At 53.0% G+C, this 23743-nt stretch overlaps 1 protein-coding gene across 5 annotated transcripts in view; it reads left to right on the forward strand.

Moving 5' to 3' along the window:
• The window catches only part of b4galnt1b (beta-1,4-N-acetyl-galactosaminyl transferase 1b), a 110291-nt gene extending 87343 nt beyond the window's left edge, over positions 1 to 22948 (forward strand). For all 5 annotated transcript variants that reach the window (XM_072493653.1, XM_072493654.1, XM_072493657.1 and 2 more), the window contains 3 exons: positions 3376 to 3516; positions 10539 to 10776; positions 22470 to 22948. In XM_072493653.1, the coding sequence (XP_072349754.1) occupies positions 3376 to 3516; positions 10539 to 10776; positions 22470 to 22687 (597 nt within the window). In that variant the 3' untranslated portion in view covers positions 22688 to 22948. The remainder of the gene's footprint in view (positions 1 to 3375; positions 3517 to 10538; positions 10777 to 22469) is intronic.
• Positions 22949 to 23743: the final 795 nt, after the last annotated feature.

Here is a 23743-nt window from a genome sequence, read left to right on the forward strand (position 1 = left end):
TTTAGGCTGGTGGAGGAAAGTTTCCGGTACTTGGGGAGACAGGTGGCATGTGACTGGGGCAGGTTGCACAAGTTAAATTTGACTAGGGTGGTGGAACAAATGAAGAGGGTGTTTCAGAGATGCGATGCACTCCCGCTGTCACTGGCGGGGAGGGTGCAGACTGTAAAGAAGACAATCCTCCCTAGGTTCCTGTTCATCTTCCAGTGCCTCCCGATCTTTATCCCACGGTCCTTCTTCAAAAGGACCGGCAAAATCATCATGAGCTTTGTCTGGGCGGGAAAATCCCCGCGGGTGAAGAAGGCGATGCTTGAAAGGAGCCGCAGCAAGGGGGGACTGGCATTGCCGAGTCTGATCAACTACTACTGGGCGGCTAACATAGCCATGATAAGGAAGTGGATGGTGGGTACGGGGTCTATCTGGGAGCGGGTGGAGGCGGCTTCATGCAGGGGCACCAGTTTGGCAGCCCTGGTCACGGCTCCCCTACCGCTGTCGCCGGCCAGATACTCCACCAGCCCGGTAGTGGGGGCGGCCCTGCGGATTTGGGGCCAGTGGAGGAGGCATGTAGGGGAGGTGCGTGTGTCTGTCTGGGCTCCAATATGTGATAACCATCGATTCGCCCCCGGGAACATGGATGGAGGGTTTCAAACATGGCGGCGGGTGGGGGTGGGGAGGGTGGGTGATATGTTCCTGGAGGGGAGCTTTGCGAGTTTGAGGGGCTTGGAGGAGAAAGCTGGGCTGGAAAGGGGAAATGACTTTAGGTACTTACAGATGCGGGACTTTGTACGCAGACAGGTCCCATCCTTCCCACGCCTCCCGCCAATAGGGATCCAGGACAGAATAGTCTCGAGAGGAGAAGGAGGAGGGACCTGGGTGTCCTAGTGCATGAGTCGCAAAAAGTTGGTTAGAGGTGATTAAGAAGGCAAATGGAATTTTGTCCTTCATTAGTAGAGGGATGGAGTTTAAGACTCGGGAGGTTATGCTGCAATTGTATAAGGTGTTAGTGAGGCCACACCTGGAGTATTGTGTTCAGTTTTGGTCTCCTTACCTGAGAAAGGACATACTGGCACTGGAGGGTGTGCAGAGGAGATTCACTAGGTTAATCCCAGAGCTGAAGGGGTTGGATTACGAGGAGAGGTTGAGTAGACTGGGACTGTACTCGTTGGAATTTAGAAGGATGAGGGGGGATCTTATAGAAACATATAAAATTATGAAGGGAATAGATAGGATAGATGCGGGCAGGTTGTTTCCACTGGCGGGTGAAAGCAGAACTAGGGGGCATAGCCTCAAAATAAGGGGAAGTAGATTTAGGACTGAGTTTAGGAGGAACTTCTTCACCCAAAGTATTGTGAATCTATGGAATTCCTTGCCCAGTGAAGCAGTAGAGGCTCCTTCATTAAATGTTTTTAAGATAAAGATAGATAGTTTTTTGAAGAATAAAGGGATTAAGGGTTATGGTGTTCGGGCCGGAAAGTGGAGCTGAGTCCACAAAAGATCAGCCATGATCTCATTGAATGGTGGAGCAGGCTCGAGGGGCCAGATGGCCTACTCCTGCTCCTAGTTCTTATGTTCTTATGAGCTCACACTGTTGCCCCCATGCCCAGCCACGTCTCGGTGAATGTGCAGCCATGTTGGACATTCATGTGTCAGGTTCTGGAAAGAGAGTGTCCCTCCTCTCCTCGATGGTATCCAGTATTCGTTCGATCTCCGACTCCAGGAACCTTGGAGCTGGTCTACCTGCAGCCATCATCTTGTCTGGAATGACAGCCTGTGCCGAGCGGAGAGCTCAATAGCTGCTCCGGCTTGTCAGCCTCTTAACGTGAATCCCGAGCCCAGCGAATCAGACACCAGCGGGGCTGGGAATTGTGTGGGCTGCACACTGGTCACATTGCATTCCTTGAATTTCTCCTGGTCAACGCTGGGCGCCCAGTTCCCGCGAATCTACTCCGGCAGCAGCATTCCACAACGGGAATCCCACCCCTAATGTCAGAAATGTAAGCCATCCATAATTAGACCGGTTAAATAAATTGTTCGGATGATAAAGCTAAGTCCGACCCTCCATCTGAAGCAGAAAGAGAGTTAATTTCAATCTCTGAACCTGGAAAGTGATTGACTGCTTTCCTGCCACAAAATCCCTCCAATCCTGGCCCTTTGCACATTCCCTCATTTTCATTGAATTACCATTGGTGGCCACGCCTTCCCCTTTGGAATTCCCTTCCTAACTCTCCCTGCTTCTGGCTTCCTTTATAAGATGTTCCTTAAAACCCAGTACTTTGACCAATCTTTTAGTCACCAGTCTGAATATCTCCTTATGTGACGTGAAGTCAGATTTAGTGTGGGAGTTGCTCCAATGAAGCTGATTAGGATGTTTGATTACATTAAAGGGACTTTTAGTTTCTGGGCTCTAACATTCTTCCTGTTCTGTCAGTATTGGATGTTAAGAACGAGAGAGGGAAGGATGGCGAGATTTGCGAAGCTCGGAACGTCTCACGAGATCTAAAGCAATCTCGCGAGACATCGTGATCTGGATCTTGCCCTCGCTGGGCAAGATCCAGATGAACATATAACGGCCCATTTAAATATGCCGCCTGATTCTCCTGAGGCTTGGGAGCGAACGCCCTCACCTGGGAGACCTCGCCAGGGCGCTGTTTATCATTGGCCCACACCAACGTGGACCAGGCGTAATGGCACCTGGGGAGGTCTCCCAGGCCAGTGGAGGCCCCCAGATAGTCGGGCTCTGGGTAGGGTGGTACCCTGGCACTCCTGCTGCCACCCTAGCACCTTGGTGATGCCACCTGGGCAATGCCTGGGTGGCACTGCCAGGCTGGAAGGGGCACTTCCAAGGTGCCAAGCTGACAGTGCCAAGGTTCCCAGGTGCCACAGAATGCAAGACTTTGCTTCCTTTGAAGAGCCCATACTTGGCTTTGCCAGGGCAATGACATCCCTCCATCTGCATCATTTCCTGAGTTGTATCCTGCAATCTAGCTGCCCTGCGATCAGAACAGGGTCATCGATTAGCAAGGCAATCTATTGTCACCGTGAGTGACTCTACCCATCCGTGCTAAATTGATATTTATGATAAATGCCTCAAAAAAAGTTTAAGCCAATCTGAGTGAGGCTTGACAAACCCATTAAATTAACCAAACTGACCCCACATAGAAATGATGCGTCATCCATTCCTCACTAGCAACCAAAATATTATTGTTCAACTCCCACCAGTCACGCTTCCTGTTACCAATTACAGAGCAATTCAAAATAAGTGAGGGAGGGCGGAATGGATATTTACAGAACAAACGTGTTTATAGAGGGAAGGTAATGAGCCTTATTTCCATGTGCAATGTGTTTGTTGAGAACTAATCCGATTTCTGATCTTGACAGGGTTGGTTTGCCGGGCGGAACTTAGCTATTTCACAAGTCACAACAAAATATCTGCTCTGGGTTGATGATGACTTCATTTTTACCGCAAATACCAAGGTTGAAAAACTGGTGAATATTTTGGAGAAAACGACACTAGATTTGGTAAGGTGGCTGCACTCACGATCGCGTAGTTCAGCAAAAATGTTTGAAGCTCAATGTTTTCATTGATAGTAAAATAACCCTGTCACTCAATTTTGTTTCACCTTTGGTAGACTTTTGCTTTCAAAGCAGCTCACACACGCACAAGTGTGCTGATGGTGACATCCTAATCTTAGACTCGTCTTCCAAGTGGCATCTACTGGTGACCTCCCATTTTCTGTACATCGGGGACCTACATGGTTTAGAATCATAGAATCCGCACAGTGCAGAAGGAGGCCATTCGGCCCATTGAGTCTGCACTGACCCTCTGAAAAAGAGTACCCTACCCAAGCCCACTCCCCCGCCTTAACACCATCATCCCATCTAACATGCACATCCTTAGACACTAAGGGGCAAGTTTTCATTATGGCCAATCCACCTAACCTGCACAACTTTGGACACTTTTTGTGTTTCTTGGATGTTAACCTCCCACCCCTCCCTCTCGCTATGTCTTTGATGCTTCTGACCTGTCTCCATCGCAGCTAATCTCCAGATTTGTCCCTGTGAAATGTCTCACTCTTGCTATCCGTGACCGATCTCACCAATACCGACTACTCCTCCCAGCTGAAAGCCGTTCTCCTGAGTTACATTTTCCACCATGCCGCCGCCCCCCCCCCACACTGCCACAGATGTAGTGTGTGCCCATCCAGACCTCGTACCCATCCCCATTTGAAAGCCTCCGTCTCGAACACCCTTTTCACCACCCCTGTGCTCCCTCAACCTTTGCTCGAAGTGACTTCTCATCCTTGGCACTTGGATCTGTATCTGAGCTCATGGCGCACATCTCTTTCCCCCAATTCCTCAACCTTCCTTGCTTCCCCAACCTTTATTAAGATACACAGCCGCCTTTCGCTCCCATTTTAAACAATAATAATCTTTATTATTGTCACAAGCCGGCTTACATTAACACTGCAATGAAGTTACTGTGAAAATCCCCTCGTCGCCACATTCCGGTGTTGCTCGTTTTAGCCTTAGTTTATTTGCTCTAATTCTGTCACCTTTGCTCGAGTCGCCAGGTATCTTTCTGATACCGCCACGTGGTTCAAGTCCGAGTTATGATTAATAATCCAACACACCGCTTAGTAAGAGTTAAATCAACGCTCATTTATTATATACAGCAATTAATACTTATACAATAATCCTACTTCTAGACTACTACCTACCACTAACAGGCCAATACTTAAGTTTGGAAATGGCCCACCAGGTCAGGGAAACGAATGGTCTTTCGAATTGGTTCTGAGCCTGCGAGATTCAAAAGCTGGTACAAGTCGATAGTCAGGAGTGTCTATCTGGTAGCGATCGCTGGAGTAAGACTTACGGTTTCTTGTAGAAGGGTCTCGAAGGTTGCGAGCAGGAAGAGAAGGGTTGAGTTGAACTTGGCCCCTATTCTTGTAGTCCCCAGGGGCTTCCCGCCTCTCGGGGCGGACCTTGTACCTGGTTCCAAGTGATTGGACTTGGTCCCAATCACTTGGTTCGATATTCTCTAATACTGGAGCGATTCCTTGATCGGGGGGTGGTCCTTTACCTTTCTTTGTGTTAGCCCCTGCTGGCGCCGAAAGGTCTGGGTCGGCTTTCAATTGCTAATTTGTAGCAATTGTTCCCGGGGATGGCTGCTTACTATGCAGGTGGCTGGGTTGTTGTGATGTTAATGGCTGCAGGTATCGATCTGGACTGACTTCCCCAGAGGCGAATACACTGTTTTACCTGCAGCTGTCTGTTTGTGTCCTGTTGGCTGATTTTCCCATCAGCCTCTTCCGTTCGCCATTTTAAATCGGGGTTTGGCCATTCTAATCGGGAGTCAGCCATTTTACATGGCTACACCGGCGCCTGTTCGGGTCACGGAGGGAGAATTCAGAATGTCCAATTCACCCAACAGCACGTCTTTCGGGACTTGTGGGAGGAAACCGGAGCACCCGGAGGAAACCCATGCAGACACGGGGAGAGCGTGCAGACTCCGCACAGACAGTAACCCAGCAGGGAATTGAACCTGGGGCCCTGGCTCTGTGAAGCCACAGTGCTAACCACTGTGCTATCCTATCTCTATTCTTCTGCATCAGCCAGTTTTCTCCCATTCTATATTCTTCGCAATATTCCTTTGCAGTTTCCTTTAGTACTCAGAATTAGTTCCATGCCTCATAATTCTATATTGTCTATATATTTGGACATCCCTTGCTCCAGCATTTTTCCAAATGATTGATGGATACAGTGAGCTGAACTGAACCCTGTGTAACGCTGCTACCTCTGCCCAAACAGTCTGAGAAACTGCCCTCAACTCCCAGCCTCTGTTTTGTCCCTCCTATCCAGTTTGTAAATGCAATTTGCTAAGTGCCTCCCTATTTCCATATCCTGCCATCTTCTCCGATGGTCTCCTGTGTGGCACCGTGTTGGAAATCCGCTGAAAGTTCATCTGCAGGTTCCATATCTGTCACCTCCTGAAATAATCAGCCTGGTTTGTCGAGCGGGATCCTCTCGATAGAAAATCATCTTCATTGCTTCTAATTATTTTCTCTATCTCATGGTATTTATTTGTTTTATCTTTAATTAAAGATTACAAGTTGTTCCAAATTGCTGATGTTGAACGAACTGGTCTGTAATGACCTGGGTTTGTTCTGTCTGCCTTTCTGAAGTTGGAGATTATATTGGTCATCCTCCAGTCCTCCAGCACACATCGACTCTCAAAGAAATCTAAAATACAATTTCTCAAGCTTTCGGATCCTTGAATATATTTCATCAGTTTAACAAACTTCTCTCATAATCTCCTCCTATTTATTATCATGTCTGTCATTTACGTTTCGTTTAATTTAGGATTTGCCTTCCTCCCAAAATCCTTCTGTTTGGCAAACACTGAAAGAGTTATTAAATAGCCCTGTCAATTTCCACTTATCATTGACAAATTCAGTCATTCTCTGGACATGGCCGTCGCTGGCTGCGCCCAGCATTTATTGTCCATCCCTAATTGCCTCTTGAGAAGGTGGGGGTGAGCCGCCTTCTTGAACCGCTGCAGTCCATGTGGTGTAGGTACACCCACTGTGCTGTTAGGGAGGGAGTTCCAGGATGTTGCCCCAGCGACAGTGAAGGAACGGCCGATATATTTCCCAGTCAGGGTGGTGAGTGAGTTGGAGGGGAACCTCCAGGTGGTGGGGTTCCCAGGTATCTGCTGCTCTTGTCCTTCTAGATGGTAGAGGTCGTGGGTTTGGAAGGTGCTGTCTAAGGAGCCTTGGTGAGTTGCTGCAGTGCATCTTGTAGATGTACACACGGCTGTCACTGTTCGTCGGTGGGGGAGGGAGTGAATGTTTGTGGAAGGGGTGCCAATCAAGTGGGGCTGCTTTGTCCTGGATGGTGTTGAGCTTCTTGAGTGTTGTTGGAGCTGCGCTGATCCAGGCAAGTGGAGAGTATTCCCTCACACTCCTGACTTGTGCCTTGTAGATGGTGGACAGGCTTTGGGGGGTCAGGAGGTGAGTTACTCTCCGCAGGATTCCCAGTCTCTGACCTGCTCTGGTAGCCACTGTATTAATGTGGCTGGGTCCAGTTCAGTTTCTGGAGTTTTCTCCACCCTCGGGGGTGCTGACATATTGATGGAATGTTTGGAAATTCCCTCCTGATCCTCTTTCTTTTCTTGGCGTCTTTCTTAACCTATTTTCTCATTTTCTTCTATATCACTGCAAAAGCCTGTTTCTAATCGCTATTTACCCATGGCATCTGCTGCATAAAATTATCTCCATTTCGCCACACTTGCCCAAATTTCACTTGGAGACTTGACTTACTGCCTTACTCAGAAAGAAATGTCACAATGTCAATCCCATTGTAAGCATATTAATTGAGGAAGGAGTAATGCAGAGAGGAAGGAGTAACGCACAGTGCATCCTTTCCATCAATTTACTCCCTGTCCCAATCAATTAAAATCTCCATCAACAACAGCTATCTCTCTGATCTGTCTACACATTCCATCTTCCACTTCCCTCCTTCAGTTTGGGGGTCTCTGGTGCATCGACTAGTGGAACAATTTTTTTTGAACATTTATTTGATTTCTAACCTTACGCTGAACCCCTTTATGAATGCAAGTTCTCTCCCGGAGCAGGTATTCCCTCCTTAAATGTAAAGTCACCCTATTCCCAGATGACCACGCGCTGCTTTCCCCTTTGAGGGGAGAGCTAACTGGTGCTGGGTTAACCTGAGGGTCACCACACCTCAGGTGAGGGTCAAGGTTGAGAAGGCGGGGCCTTCAATAATAACCTCCTTCATCAATGTGCTCACTCCTCCTTATCCTTCCTCACCTATTCTGTCCTCCCTATAAATATCGGGCTATAACTTCCGAGCTCCAGTTCATCGGATCTTGAGTGTACCCCAAAGATGCCCTTCAGAGGTTCCCAGATAAATGTTTGTGGGCCAATTGCCCGGAAGTGCAAACTTCCTCTGGGCAATTGCCCTGGGAACCATCTGAAACTTCTGATGATTCCGACTGGGTTAGAAGAACTAAATCTCTTTGAATTCTGGGTAACTATCATAAAAAGACAGCCCAACACCCCACGGGGACACTTTCCCGCCCCACTCCTGCCCCACCAGGCCAGTCTCTCATCCCCCCCTCCAGCCCAACCCGACCCTTTCCCACGCCCCCTTCCACCTGACCACCCCTTCCCAAAACGTCACTTACCTTTTTCTCTGGCCTGTCAAGGACACTTAAACTTGGTGGGCCTGTAAACCTACCTGGTTTTTGGTAGCTAATTCTGGTTTTTTTTAAAAGGGGGCACAATCTCCTTCCTTTTGAAGCTAGGCCTTGGAGACACTCTGAACTACTCTGATCTCAGCTGGCATGAGTCGGAGTGGTGGATGAGACAGGATAGAACAGAGGGAAGGTTAAAAACTCGTTGAGGAGTCCAAGGAAGTTCATTTGCTTTTCATGTTGCTCTCAGGTTGTTCTTTTTACCTTTATTTTCCCTGGTTGCCTCTATTTTGGTTGAAAGACGAGAGGCGGAGAATTGTTGCCATTCTGGGAGCCTTTATTCTTTTCACAGCACAATGTTTTCATAGAAGTTACAGTGCAGAAGGAGGCCATTCGGCCCATCGAGTCTGCACTGGCTCTTGGAAAGCGCACCCTACCCAAGGTCAACACCTCCACCCTATCCCCATTACCCAGTAACCCCGGAACACTAAGGGCAATTTTGAACACTAAGGGCAATTTAGCATGGTCAATCCACCTAACCTGCACATCTTTGGACTGTGGGAGGAAACCGGAGCACCCGGAGGAAACCGACGCAGACATGGGGAGAACGTGCAGACTCCGCACAGACAGTGACCCAAGCCGGGAATCGAACCTGGGACCCTGGAGCTGTGAAACAACTGTGCTAATCACTATGCTACCGTGCTGCCCTCAAGGAAGTGCTGAGGGTTTAGGCCAAGGTCGGTACAGGCTTGGAGGGCCGAAGGGCCTGTTCCTCTGCTGTATTGTGCTTTGTTCTTGTACATGGAGCACAGAACATCAACATGGTTCAAGCAAGCAATTAGGAGGGCGAATAGAATGTTCAGCTTTATTACAGAGGGATTGGTGTATGAGAGTGAAGAGACCTTGCTGCAATTGTACAGGGTTTTGGTGGGACCACACTTGGAGTACAGTTTCCAATTTTGATTTCCTTGCCAAGAATATCTGTTTAGGGGCCCTGGAGGAGGGAGGGGGCGGAGGGGGGCGGGGGGGGGGGGGCGGTCTCCCAGCTGAATGCTTTGCAGAGAATATGGAGGTTTTTGATTTAATCCGTTGTAAAATTTTGGTTGCCCATTAACGTTTCTTGAAAGAGTGTTCAGTGAATTTGTTAATTGTGTATTAATTATATTTGCTATGTGCAGGTAATGGCATTAAATGGGGATTCGCCTACGCACATCCACTACAGCCTTTTTAGGGGTTAGGAGGTGTATGCTTGTGTTGGCAGGAAAGAATTGTGGAATAACCCATTCCAAACGTCAAACAGTTAATTGATTACACCACCGGGAAGCAAGTCGCTGGGCACACCAAGCGTATCGTCCATGATCAACGCCAATCATTGATATTTATGCATTTTCAAACAGTTACTCAGCTGGACATGTGCCTATTGTACTGATTATAGATGAAGTATAAAGCAATGAAATTAGTTATTAGACATGGTGGAGCTGCATGAGCAACTCATGGATGGAGCTGCATGAGCAACTCATGGACAGGCAGGGGTTTCTTAATGATGTTATCCTGATTCTTAGCAACTGCCCCTGTCGGGGACCCACAAGCTCGCTGAGAGATTGGGGCACCCTTTCAAAATGGCGGCCCGATCTCGGAGTTCAGCTCCCCAGTGCTAAGAAAATTCTAAGTGTGGGCTAAACCAGTGAGAAATTCCCCAGGGTCCAAAAAAGTGACAAAGTGTCATTGAATAGCGGTGGGGAATCCCCGGCAGAGTTGTTACACTCATTCCTTCAGTACCCACATCAAAAGTCCTTTGCTTTGCTGTGTCTCTCCCTGTCTCCAAAAGCACTTAAAAGCTACCCTCCTCGCCAGTTTCCCATGCAGCTCCTTCTGTTTACAATGCCCATGTCTTCACCCCCTGCCCTTCTGCGGGACAAGCAAAGCTGTCATGTGGGAAATTGGGGATGCAACATCCTGCCACCCAGCAGCAACGCCAATTGGTTGGCAGCTGCAGTGTGCCACCCTTCAGCGTTGGAGTCTATTTTTTTTTTAAAATCCTAATGAGACGCCGCTGGTCCATAATGTTTTTGAGGTTTAAGGGTAGGTTCAGCAAATGTGTTCCTCGCAGGGTCACCCATGATTCCACCATCTTATTGTGTTCATTTTGCAACCTTTGCAGCCCAGCATCAGTGAATTTACCTCTTCTAGCTGAGCAATCATAGTAACTTGAGTTTTCATTGCAATTGTCCATTGTTCCTTCATGTTAATATGCTCGGGCCTATTCCATTTACTGGGCCTTTGCCTCCTGAACCTTTTAGCATGCTTCTAATGTCTTCCACTGCAGGTTGGAGGGGCAGTGCGAGAGAAAACTGGATTTGCCACCACCTTCCGTCACCAAATTAGCGTGGAGCAAGGAGGAGAGGAGGGTGACTGCCTTCACACCCGCATGGGCCACTATCACATCCTGCAGGGCTTTCCGAATTGTGTTGTCACGGATGGCGTTGTCAACTTCTTTCTGGCGCGCACGGACAAGGTGCAGCGGGTGGGGTTTGACCCCCGGCTGACTAGGGTAGCACATTCAGGTGAGCTAATGAATTAACGGAACAAATCCGAGATGGACAATGCACATTGAAGCCAGCTACTGCCCATCCGATCCCATTCACCTGTCACACCTGTGTTTGCTGACTGACATTCACTCCTGATCTGGCAATGCCTCAATTTTAATTTACACCTGTTTGCAAATCGCTCCACGCCTCACCCCTCTCTATCACCTCCTCCAGGCCTCCAACCCTCTGAGGTCTTGGCATTCCCCCAATTCTGGACCCTTGAGCGTCCCTGTGGCACAGTGGTTGACACTGCTGCCTCACAGCGCCAGGGTCCCAGGTTCAATTCCCGGTTTGGGTCACTGTCTGTGCGGAGTCTGCACGTTCTCCCCGTGTCAGCGTGGGTTTCCTCCGGGTGCTCCGGTTTCCTCCCACAGTCTAAAGATGTGCAGGTTAGGTGGACTGCCCATGATAAATTGCCCTTTAGTGTCTAAAGGTTAGGTGAGGTTACAGGGTTTACAGGGGTGGACCTGGGTAGGTGAGGGTTGGTGCAGACTCGATGGGCCGAATGGCCTCCTTCTGCACTGTAGGAATTCCATGATAGTCACTGTTCCACTATTGACGACTGTGCCTTCAGTTGTCTGGGTTCTAAACTTTGCAATTCTTTCCCTAAACCGCTCCACCTCTCTCTCTCCTTCTTTAAGACACTCCTTGAAACCTACCACTTTGACAAGGCTTTTTGATCACCTGACCTGTCAGCTCCTCATGTGGCTCGGTGACCTACCCTTGCTGGGATACAGTTTCAGGAGCTCTGGCTAACCCCACTGTCTTGCATACAGTGAAAATAAGAATATAAGAACTAGGAGCAAGAGTAGGCCATCTGGCCCCTCGAGCCTGCTCCACCATTCAATGAGATCATGGCTGATCTTTTGTGGACTCCGCTCCACTTTCCGGCCCAAACACCATAACCCTTAATCCCTTTATTCTTCAAAAAACTATCTATCTTTATCTTGAAAACATTTAATGAAGGAGCCTCAACTGCTTCACTGGGCAAGGAATTCCAGAGATTCACAACCCTTTGGGTGAAGAAGTTCCTCCTAAGATCAGTCCTAAATCTACTTCCCCTTATTTTGAGGCTATGCCCCCTAGTTCTGCCTTCACTCGCCAGTGGAAACAACCTGCCCGCATCTATCCTATCTATTCCCTTCATAATTTTATATGTTTCTATAAGATCCCCCCTTATCCTTCTAAATTCCAAAGAGTACAGTCCCAGTCTACTCAACCTCTCCTCGTAATCCAACCCCTTCAGCTCTGGGATTAACCTAGTGAATCTCCTCTGCACACCCTCCAGCGCCAGTACGTCCTTTCTCAAGTAAGGAGACCAAAACTGAACACAATACTCCAGGTGTGGCCTCACTAACACCTTATATAATTGCAGCATAATCTCCCTAGTCTTAAACTCCATCCCTCTAGCAATGAAGGACAAAACTCCATTTGCCTTCTTAATTAACCTGCTGCACCAACTTTTTGCGATTCATGCACCAGGACACCCAGGTCCCCTGGGTTCCACCCCTCTGATGGGACAGCGTCTCGAAGTCAGCACATGGGACAGGGTGACATGGCTGTGCAGGTGCCGCCGGCAAGTATGCCGGGGCCCAGGGCTCCCTGAGGACGTCTGCCAAGGGCATAGAAGGCCATGGGATGTGGTAAGCAGCTGGCTGCCTCCACCTTCGATGTGCATCCTGGGGGCGCACTTAGACGTGGCAGTAGAGCTAGGATCACTGAGGGCACCGAGGGAGGAGGGGAGAGGGGGTGGGCGGGGGTAGTTAGGGGGTGAAGGGGTGCTGGGGAGAGTTGGGTGGCACCATCAGGAGAATGGGACATTGTTGGACACCTGTGACACATTAAGAACCCTTCACCACAGCCAGTATGATACCTCTGTCACTTTTGTCCGTAATGCGGTCCGACCTCTGAACCCTTGGCCCATCTCGCCAGGATACCCCCCGCCCCCCCCCCCCCCCCCCCCCCAGCATCCTGGAGTGATGAACACAGACCCTGGGAGGGTGGGAGGTAGTAATGACAGACCAGGCCACGTCCTAAGTGAATCAGGTGGGTATGAAGGACCCTTTGGCCCTCCGGGTTTGAGGGACCCTCGCCTCTGTTGCCTGCCCTTCAGCCTCCGGCCGGTCCTCCGATTCCTCCCCGGCCTCGTCCAGCCCCCGCTGGTCCGGCACCTCATCATCCTTGTCCTCCTCCTCGGTGATGGCTACATGTTCCTCATGTTTCTCTATCAGCCCCTGGACCTGGGGCATTCCGGTGATGGCAGAGAATCCTGCTGCCCAGGTAATCCTGTTGGTCTTGGTCCATGTCAAAGTTGATGCAGTTCTCCACCTGGCAAACAGGGCCTCTGTGACCCGTTGGATGCACCTGTCGGCTGCGAGATGCCATACAGGTCCCTGCTGGCACCCTGGAATGATCCCGAGGCGTAAAGGTTCAGGGCTGCAGTGAACTTGACGGCCACGGAGAGCTGGTATCCTTCGCCACGTGGTGACAAGTCCGCGAGGATATGGCACAGATGCCGCACCATCTTGTGGGGCGGGGTCCTCAGGGTGTGGGGCGGGGGCCTCGGTGTGGGGCGGGGTCCTCAGGGTGTGGGGCGGGGTCCTCAGGGTGTGGGGCGCGGGCCTCAGGGTGTGGGACGGGGGCCTCGGTGTGGGGCGGGGGCCTCGGTGTGAGGCGGGGGCCTCGGTGTGGGGCGGGGTCCTCAGGGTGTGGGGCGGGGTCCTCAGGGTGTGGGGCGCGGGCCTCAGGGTGTGGGACGGGGGCCTCGGTGTGGGCCGGGGCCCTCAGGGTGTGGGCCGGGGGCCTCAGGGTGTGGGACAGGGTCCTCAGGGTGTGGGGCGGGGGCCTCAGGGTGTGGGGAGGGGACCTCGGTGTGGGGCGGGGTCCTCAGGGTGTGGGGCGGGGTCCTCAAAGTGTGGGGCGGGGGCCTTGGTGTGGGGCGGGGTCATCAGGGTGTGGGGCGGGGTCCGCAGGGTGTGGGGCGGGGTCCTCAGGGTGTGGGGCGGGGTCCTCAAAGTGTGGGGCGGGGGCCTTGGTGTGGGGCGGGGTCATCAGGGTGTGGGGCGGGGTCCGCAGGGTGTGGGGCGGGGTCCTCAAAGTGTGGGGCGGGGGCCTTGGTGTGGGGCGGGGTCATCAGGGTGTGAGGCGGGGGCCTCAGGGTGTGGGGCGGGGGCCTCAGGGTGTGGGGCGGGGTCCTCAGGGTGTGGGGCGGGGTCCTCAAAGTGTGGGGCGGGGGCCTTGGTGTGGGGCGGGGTCATCAGGGTGTGGGGCGGGGGCCTTGGTGTGGGGCGGGGTCATCAGGGTGTGGGGCGGGGGCCTCAGGGTGTGGGGCGGGGTCCTCAGGGTGTCGGGCGGGGGCCTCAGGGTGTGAGGCGGGGGCCTCAGATTGTGTGGGGTGGGGGCCTCAGGGTGTGGGGCGGGGTCCTCAGGGTGTGGGGCGGGGGCCTCAGTGTGGGGCGGGGTCCTCAGGGTGTGGGGCGGGGTCCTCAGGGTGTGGGGTGGGGTCCTCAGGGTGTGGGGCGGGGTCCTCAGGGTGTGAGGCGGGGTCCTCAGGGTGTGGGGCGGGGTCCTCAGGGTGTGGGGCGGGGTCCTCAGGGTGTGGGGCGGGGTCCTCAGGGTGTGGGGCGGGGTCCTCAGGGTGTGGGGCGGGGGCCTCAGGGTGTGGGGCGGGGGCCTCAGGGTGTGGGGCGGGGTCCTCAGGGTGTGGGGCGGGGGCCTCAGGGTGTGGGGCGGGGTCCTCAGGGTGTGGGGCGGGGTCCTCAGGGTGTGGGGCGGGGTCCTCAGGGTGTGGGGCGGGGTCCTCAGGGTGTGGGGCGGGGGCCTCGGTGTGAGGCGGGGGCCTCGGTGTGAGGCGGGGGCCTCAGGGTGTGGGGCGGGGTCATCAGGGTGTGGGGTGGGGGCCTCAGGGTGTGGGGCGGGGTCCTCAGGGTGTGGGGCGGGGGCCTCGGTGTGAGGCGGGGGCCTCGGTGTGGGGCGGGGTCCTCAGGGTGTGGGGCGGGGTCCTCAGGGTGTGGGGCGGGGGCCTCGGTGTGGGGCGGGGTCCTCAGGGTGTGGGGCGGGGTCCTCAGGGTGTGGGGCGGGGTGCTCAGGGTGTGGGGCGGGGTGCTCAGGGTGTGGGGCGGGGTGCTCAGGGTGTGGGGCGGGGGCCTCAGGGTGTGGGGCGGGGGCCTCGGTGTGGGGCGGGGGCCTCGGTGTGGAGTGGGGTCCTCAGGGTGTGGGGTGGGGGCCTCAGGGTGTGGGGCGGGGTCCTCAGGGTGTGGGGCGGGGTCCTCAGGGTGTGGGGCGGGGTCCTCGGTGTGGGGCGGGGTCCTCAGGGTGTGGGGCGGGGTCCTCAGGGTGTGGGGCGGCGGCCTCGGTGTGGAGTGGGGTCCTCAGGGTGTGGGGTGGGGGCCTCAGGGTGTGGGGCGGGGTCCTCAGGGTGTGGGGCGGGGTCCTCAGGGTGTGGGGCGGGGGCCTCAGGGTGTGGGGCGGGGGCCTCGGTGTGGGGCGGGGTCCTCAGGGTGTGGGGCGGGGTCCTCAGGGTGTGGGGCGGGGTCCTCAGGGTGTGGGGCGGGGGCCTCGGTGTGAGGCGGGGGCCTCGGTGTGGGGCGGGGTCCTCAGGGTGTGGGGCGGGGTCCTCAGGGTGTGGGGCGGGGGCCTCGGTGTGGGGCGGGGTCCTCAGGGTGTGGGGCGGGGTCCTCAGGGTGTGGGGCGGGGTGCTCGGTGTGGGGCGGGGTCCTCAAGGTGTGGGGCGGGGGCCTCAGGGTGTGGGGCGGGGTCCTCAAGGTGTGGGGCGGGGTCCTCGGTGTGGGGCGGGGTCCTCAGGGTGTGGGGCGGGGTCCTCAGGGTGTGGGGCGGGGGCCTCGGTGTGGGGCGGGGGCCTCGGTGTGGGGCGGGGTCCTCAGGGTGTGGGGCGGGGTCCTCAGGGTGTGGGGCGGGGGCCTCGGTGTGAGGCGGGGGCCTCGGTGTGGGGCGGGGCCCTCGGTGTGGGGCGGGGTCCTCAGGGTGTGGGGCGGGGGCCTCAGGGTGTGGGGCGGGGTCCTCAGGGTGTGGGGCGGGGTCCTCAGGGTGTGGTGCGGGGTCCTCAGGGTGTGGGGCGGGGGCCTCGGTGTGGGGCGGGGGCCTCGGGATGTGAGGCGGGGGCCTCAGTGTGGGGCGGGGCCCTCGGTGTGGGGCGGGGTCCTCAGGGTGTGGGGCGGGGGCCTCAGGGTGTGGGGCGGGGGCCTCAGGGTGTGGGGCGGGATCCTCAGGGTGTGGGGCGGGGTCCTCAGGGTGTGGGGCGGGGTCCTCAGGGTGTGGGGCGGGGTCCTCAGGGTGTGGGGCGGGGTCCTCAGGGTGTGGGGCGGGGTCCGGCACATGGGCTGCCGCCTCCAGTATCTGCAGGCGTTGCTGCTGCCGCCGTCATAGGCGCCTGGCTGCCTGGGCAGCAGCCCCACTCGGGCCTGTTCTGCGGGGTCCAAAATACTCTCCGGACTGTTCATTATCTGTCAGGAATTGGGAGAGGGTGTTAGGCTGACAGACAGTAATAGCTCCCGTCCCGCGACCCACCATTCCCCATTGATCACCCCCTCCCCCAAAACCTGGAACGCCCTGCCCACGTACCCCGGCCACAGAGTGCCCCCCTCACCGGGCCCCAGAACCTGTGACCCCGACACCCGCTCATTACGACCCCGGAGCTGTGTCCCATCCCCTGGGTGTTGGGGTGTTGGTTGCTGCGTGTGTGGTGTTACCTCCCGCAGTGTCCCGGCATCACGGTCTGATTGGGATGTTGGGCAATGATTCCCACAGACTACATGGTCCGCCCACCCACGGGAATCTAGTTGGGATGTGTGAAATGCTCACAAAACACGATTCCCTATCAGCAATAGCCTCAGCCGCACAGCCAGAGGCCTCAGCAGCCGGTGGTGACTATGGGTGGTTGGCGGGGCAGACTAGCAGGGGCTAGGGTTGCCCCTGGAATGGGTACACACTATCCAGGGGTGGGCATGGTGGCACTGTGCGCGGTTGCCACCCGCCCTAGCGGCGCCCCCTCCCCTGTCCCCCTCATGGCAGCCCCCTCTTATGGGAGCACCCTGCGAAAGGTACTCCCTCCCAGCCGAGGGTGCCCCCACCCCCTCCCCTCCCCTCCCACGAGCACTGGAGCGGGAGGCCCAGCACCCCTGGGCTGTTTGCCTGTGAACAAAGATGGCTGCTCACCTCCTTGGCTCCCCACAGAAGTCCTTCTACCAGGTTCCCGTTTTTAAAAAGGAATACTAATCGGCGCCAGCGTGACCACTCGCTGGGGAGGCGGCTGAATGATGGGAGGCCGCTGGATATGGGGTGGCTCCCGTTAATTGTATGGAAATGGGTGATAATTGGTTTCTCGCCACGCTTCGGCGAGATCCCGATTTTGCCTACGGGAGCGGTCTAGTTGCATCGCAAAGTGTTTGGCGCCCGGCGCGGTTCTTGTTTTTATCTCTCCCGCTATTCACCAGCCCCGTTGCATTGAGGGAGAGCGCAACGAGGCTGGAAATCAGGCCGTTTGTCACTTTCCTGGGCCCTGGGGAGTTTCTCCCCGGTGAAGCCCACACTCAGGGCACGATTCTCTTGCCACGTTGTGCTCTCCCTTGAGAATCCCGGGAGAGGCCTGCACAGCGCCTCGCGACAGGCTCCACGCCTCACAGGATTCAGCAAAGTCCCGTGAGACATCGGAATCGGAGCTCCACCCAAAATGGGCGGGACCAAATGATGCTCGCGGAAGTAGGCCGCAAACCTACTTACGACCTACCTGTCCGGAATCCACTGGCCTCCCTCGATTCTCCAGCCTCCCCAGGGAGGCTGCAGCCGTGCGCTCATCAGTGCTGGTCACACAAACATGGACCAGGCGGAATGGCATCCGAGGGGTGGGGGGTCACCCTGGCTATCAGAGACATCTGGGTGGTCAGCGTAGGTGCAGGCTGGCTCCCTGAACTCTCCCCCTGGAACGCGGGCGCCTTGGCACTGCCCAGTCTGCACTTTGGCACTGCCACCTTGACGCACCCAGAATTATTTTCGTCACTGGGGACTGAACACGCTGGCCAGACCGGCTCTTCAGCGATCGGGCCGCCAATAGGGGCACTGCCCATACACATGGGCATTACCCCTCCCCCGCCAAGTGATGGCACCCCGCTATGGGGTTACTGAAGGCCCTCCTTTACAGACCTTCCCACACACCCCCCTTCAGATCCCTCTCCCCTTCCAGGACCCCCAGCCTTCAACCCCCCACAACCTTCCGGAGGCCCCTTCATACCCACCCTGCAGCCCCCCACCATTCCTCACCCCCCCCCACCTCCTTTCATGCACATGGCCCCCATCAGGCCCTGATCCTTGGCAGTGGCATGTGGGCACCCTGGTACTGCCAACCTGGCAGTGCTCCTGCTGGCTTTTCCATGCCATGTGGGCACCTTGACCGTGCCAGGCTGAGTGCCACAATGCCAACCCAGCAGTGTCACAGTTCCCGTGTACCAGGGGGCCACCCTGTCCAGAGCCTGACTGAGGTACCCTCAATAATGATGCTTAGAGATTAAACTGTAAAGAAGGCTTTATTAGGCTAATAACTACGCTACAGATTTGGACGAGAGCTGACTGCTATACAGCCCATGAGGCAGGCCTTTATGTATGGCTCCCAGATGGGCGGAGCCAGAGGCGGAGTCCCCAGGGTTCCAAGCCTGGTCTTAAAGGGGACATCACCTTACATGATGATAAGGCAGTAACCGTTCATCACACTGACCATCCAGGGGCCTCTGATGGCCCAGGAGACGCCCTGGGTGCCGTTTCACCTAGTCCACGTATGTGATCCCAGGTCAGCACGCCTAAGTGGGTTTTAAAGCAATGTAGGCATGCCAGGCTTGGGTGGAATTCTGATCGGGATGCCTCGCGAGACCAGGGTAGATCTCGCGAGGTGTACTCGCTGTCAGGAAATCTGTGCAAGGCCTCTCCCAGCATCTACCAGCTGCGTTGCGCTCCCGTTTGAGTAGATTGAGCCCGATTTTACTGAGGGGCCATTTACAACTGAGGCCAATTCTGTCCTCTTCTGGCATGCAGTCACATACATCTTCCAGCCGAGATCACTAGATAAGAATTAGGAGTTTGATAACATGGCTCATTCCTTGCCCACTTAAAGGGACAGCCTTCCCCTCAACATCTCTTAAAGGGGAAGTGCCATTTTTTTGATCCTCTGTTCACAAATCTCACGGTATGAAGAAAGATGATTTTCACAGACATAAACGAAACAATATCTTTTCCAGTTGATTTGAACTCCTTGAAAGGAAAGGCTGAACCTGTCAAACAACCTTTAGGTCAGTGCCCGTAAAGTTGCCACACTGACCCCTTGTGGGAGCCGATGCTGCCCAGAGATTATTCAATGTGGTATTAAGACCATAAGACCATAAGACATAGGCGCGGAAGTAAGGCCATTCGGCCCATCGAGTCCACTCCACCATTCAATCATGGCTGATTTCAACTCCATTTACCCGCTCTCTCTCCATAGCCCTTAATTCATCGAAAAATCAAGAATTTATCAACTTCTGTCTTAAAGACACTCAACGTCCCGGCCTCCACCGCCCTCTGTGGCAATGAATTCCACAGACCCACCACTCTCTGGCTGAAGAAATTTCTCCTCATCTCTGTTCTAAAGTGACTCCCTTTTACTCTAAGGCTGTGCCCCCGGGTCCTAGTCTCCCCTAATGGAAACAACTTCCCTACGTCCACCCTATCTAAGCCATTCATTATCTTGTAAGTTTCTATTAGATCTCCCCTCAACCTCCTAAACTCCAATGAATATAATCCCAGGATCCTCAGACGTTCATCGTATGTTAGGCCTATCATTCCTGGGATCATCCGTGTGAATCTCCGCTGGACCCGCTCCAGTGCCAGTATGTCCTTCCTGAGGTGTGGGGCCCAAAATTGCTCACAGTATTCTAAATGGGGCCTAACTAATGCTTTATAAAGCTTCAGAAGTACATCCCTGCTTTTATATTCCAAGCCTCTTGAGATAAATGACAACATTGCATTTGCTTTCTTAATTACGGACTCAACCTGCAAGTTTACCTTTAGAGAATCCTGGACTAGGACTCCCAAGTCCCTTTGCACTTCAGCATTATGAATTTTGTCACCGTTTAGAAAATAGTCCATGCCTCTATTCTTTTTTCCAAAGTGCAAGACCTCGCACTTGCCCACGTTGAATTTCATCAGCCATTTCTTGGACCACTCTCCTAAACTGTCTAAATCTTTCTGCAGCTTCCCCACCTCCTCCATACTACCTGCCCCTCCACCTATCTTTGTATCATCGGCAAACTTAGCCAGAATGCCCCCAGTCCCGTCATCTAGATCGTTAATATATAAAGAGAACAGCTGTGGCCCCAACACTGAACCCTGCGGGACACCACTCGTCACCGGTTGCCATTCCGAAAAAGAACCTTTTATCCCAACTCTCTGCCTTCTGCCTGACAGCCAATCGTCAATCCATGTTAGTACCTTGCCTCGAATACCATGGGCCCTTATTTTACTCAGCAGTCTCCCGTGAGGCACCTTATCAAAGGCCTTTTGGAAATCAAGATAGATAACATCCATTGGCTCTCCTTGGTCTAACCTATTTGTTATCTCTTCAAAGAACTCTAACAGGTTTGTCAGGCAAGACCTCCCCTTACTAAATCCATGCTGACTTGTCCTAATCCGACCCTGCACTTCCAAGAATTTAGAAATCTCATCCTTAACAATGGATTCTAGAATCTTGCCAACAACCGAGGTTAGGCTAATTGGCCTATAATTTTCCATCTTTTTCCTTGCTCCCTTCTTGAACAGGGGGGTTACAACAGCGATTTTCCAATCCTCTGGGACTTTCCCGGACTCCAGTGACTTTTGAAAGATCATAACTAACGCCTCCACTATTTCTTCAGCTATCTCCTTTAGAACTCTAGGATGTAGTCCATCTGGGCCCGGAGATTTATCAATTTTTAGACCTCTTAGTTTCTCTAGCACTTTCTCCTTTGTGATGGCTACCATATTCAACTCTGCCCCCTGACTCTCCGGAATTGGTGGGATATTACTCATGTCTTCTACTGTGAAGACTGACGCAAAGTACTTATTTAGTTCCTCAGCTATTTCCTTGTCTCCCATCACAAAATTACCAGCGTCATTTTGGAGTGGCCCAATGTCAACTTTTGCCTCCCGTTTGTTTTTAATGTATTTAAAGAAACTTTTACTATCATTCCTAATGTTACTGGCTAGCCTACCTTCATATTTGATCCTCTCTTTCCTTATTTCTCGCTTTGTTATCCTCTGTTTGTTTTTGTAGCCTTCCCAATCTTCTGACTTCCCACTACTCTTTGCCACATTATAGGCTTTCTCTTTTGCTTTGATGCATTCCCTAACTTCCTTTGTCAGCCATGGCTGCCTAATCCCCCCTCTGATAACCTTTCTTTTCTTTGGGATGAACCTCTGCACTGTGTCCTCAATTACTCCCAGAAACTCCTGCCATTGCTGTTCTACGGTCTTTCCCACTAGGCTCTGTTCCCAGTCGATTTTCGTCAGTTCCTCCCTCATGCCCCTGTAGTTACCTTTATTTAACTGTAACATTAACTGTATTGTATGGCCCTACCCCAGACATGGGCAACCTGGCACCCGGGAACCTTGGCAATGCCAGCCTGACACCCTTGCAGTGCCCATGCCATCCTGGAAATGCCACCTGGGCACCTTGACCGTGCCAGTGTGCCTGGGTGGCACCCAGTGAGGGTAAGATCCAGATTGTGACGTCACGCGAGATCTCTTGTGAGATTCAACGGCCTGATCACGTCACCAAGCCGGGCTTGACAAGGCCACTAAATTGTGCCCGAGATACTGACAGGTTAAGTGAGTGGGCAGAAAATTGGCAAATGTGGGATTAATCATTTTGGAAGAAAGAATGAGAAGACGGATTATTATTTAAATGGAGAGAGAATGCAGAAAGCTGGAGCACAAAGGGACCTGGGGGTCCTTGTTAATGAACCCAGAAAGATAGCACACAGGTGCAGAAGGTAATAGGGAAGCAAATGGAATGCTGGCTTTTATTTCAAGGGGGCTGGAGTATGAAAGCAAAGAGGTGTTGCTGCACCTGTACACGTACAGTTCTGCTCCCCTATTTAAGGAAAGATACATTATCATTGGAGGCAGTGCAGAGGAGGTTCACCAGCATTATCCTGGGTATGGAGGGACTGCTGTGTGAGGACAGATTAAACAGATTGGGTCTGTACTCCTGGCAGTTCAGGAGAATGAAACATACAGGATTCTTAAGAGGGTTGGACAGGATAAATGTTGGGAGGATGTTTCCACTCGTGCGAGAGTGTAGGACCAGAGATCGTAGTCGCAGAATAAGCAGGGAGCTCATTTTAAAGGGATTTGAGAAAGACTTTCTTCTCTGAGTGGTGAATCTTCGGAATCCTCGACCCGAGGAAGCTATGGAGGCCAAGTCCTTGAACATCTTCAAGGCCGAGATCGAGCGGGTTTTAATCAGTCGGGGAATGGAGGTGTTACGGAGAAAAGGCGGGAAAGTGGATTTAGTGAGTGTTAAATCAGCCAGGATCTTATTAAATGGTGGAACAGAATGGACGGGCGGAATGGCAACTTCCTGTTCCTATTTCCTGTGGTCTTATGGTGCTTGGATCAAGCTAACACAACCTTGTGTTTTTCTTTGGCAGAGTTTTTTATTGATGGACTGGGAATTCTCCATGTTGGGTCTTGTGACGATGTCACTGTCGACCACGCCACCAAGATCAAACTGCCCTGGAGCCGCACTGATGAAAATGAAAAAACCTACAAAGAATTCCGATACCCCAAGTCATCGGAGGCAAACATTCAGCTGCAACATGGACTTTTTTACTTGAAGAACAGGTTTAAGTGTATGATAAAGGACTAAAATGGGACAGAAGCAAGACCACTGAGAAAGGAGCGGAGCAAAGTAACTCCAACGCTAATCTTAAATGTTGTGCCCAAAGAGCTGAGAACACATGGAGGTTTAAGCAAAATGTTTCAATGTGTAGGATTAGGACCTGAATTTTACGTAACAGCAGGAGCTGCTGCTCATTCCGTCACTTCATGGAGAGCTCTCGGACTAGCTGGGAATTCCGAGTGTAATGATATTGACCCATAAAGGTTGCAAAAATGGAAACTCCAGAGATACGCAACTGAAAATTCTCTTTTTTTTTAAAAGCTGCATTGTGAGAAGTATTTGCATTCCGAGTACCTTTCTGGGTTCAGACACTAGGAATAGCCTGTCCCTGGAAAACAGGAATGTTCGTCCCCATGTGAATCACTTTGTTACCTCAAACCACACTCTACCTGTCCCAGATTCACCTGCAAGAACAGTTTGCCTCCCTAATCTAACCACACACTTGACCCTGATAATATTGACTCTCTTCCTTGTGGTCTGACTCCAGTTAATTGATAATTAAGCTTCCTATTCGTACCGTTTAGTGTGCAGATGATTACAGCCAGTTGCTACTGTAATCAAGGGTTCGACACCTCAAGGACTGCAGCGGTTCAAGAAGGCAGCTCACCACCACCTTCTGAAGGGCAACTGGGGATGGGCAATAAATGCTGGCCTAGCCAGCGACATCCACATGGGAAGTGACTAAAGCACTGAGTCAAATATAGAGTTGTTATCGCCCTTAGAATATTCTGACCCACAGGCAGCTGACGTCAGAGCTCGACTTAATATGGCATGACTTTTATTTCCCCAAGGTTAAACCCTTGGAGACAGGGAAATGTTGTTGGATGTGAAATAGTTGCATGACTCAACAACGGAGCGTTTGCAAATGCATTGCCTGTCTTGCTTTGTCAGGCGTCTCCGGCAGAACTGGACAAGAATGGATTTGCAATCCATCAAGGCGGAACTCAAAACTGGATGACGGGGTGCCGCTGATATTTTGAACAAACGCTTACTGACCTGTCACTTACCCCAGAGGCAGGTCTC

This window comes from Scyliorhinus torazame, chromosome X (genome assembly GCF_047496885.1).
Source record: "Scyliorhinus torazame isolate Kashiwa2021f chromosome X, sScyTor2.1, whole genome shotgun sequence".
Classification (NCBI taxonomy): domain Eukaryota; kingdom Metazoa; phylum Chordata; class Chondrichthyes; order Carcharhiniformes; family Scyliorhinidae; genus Scyliorhinus; species Scyliorhinus torazame.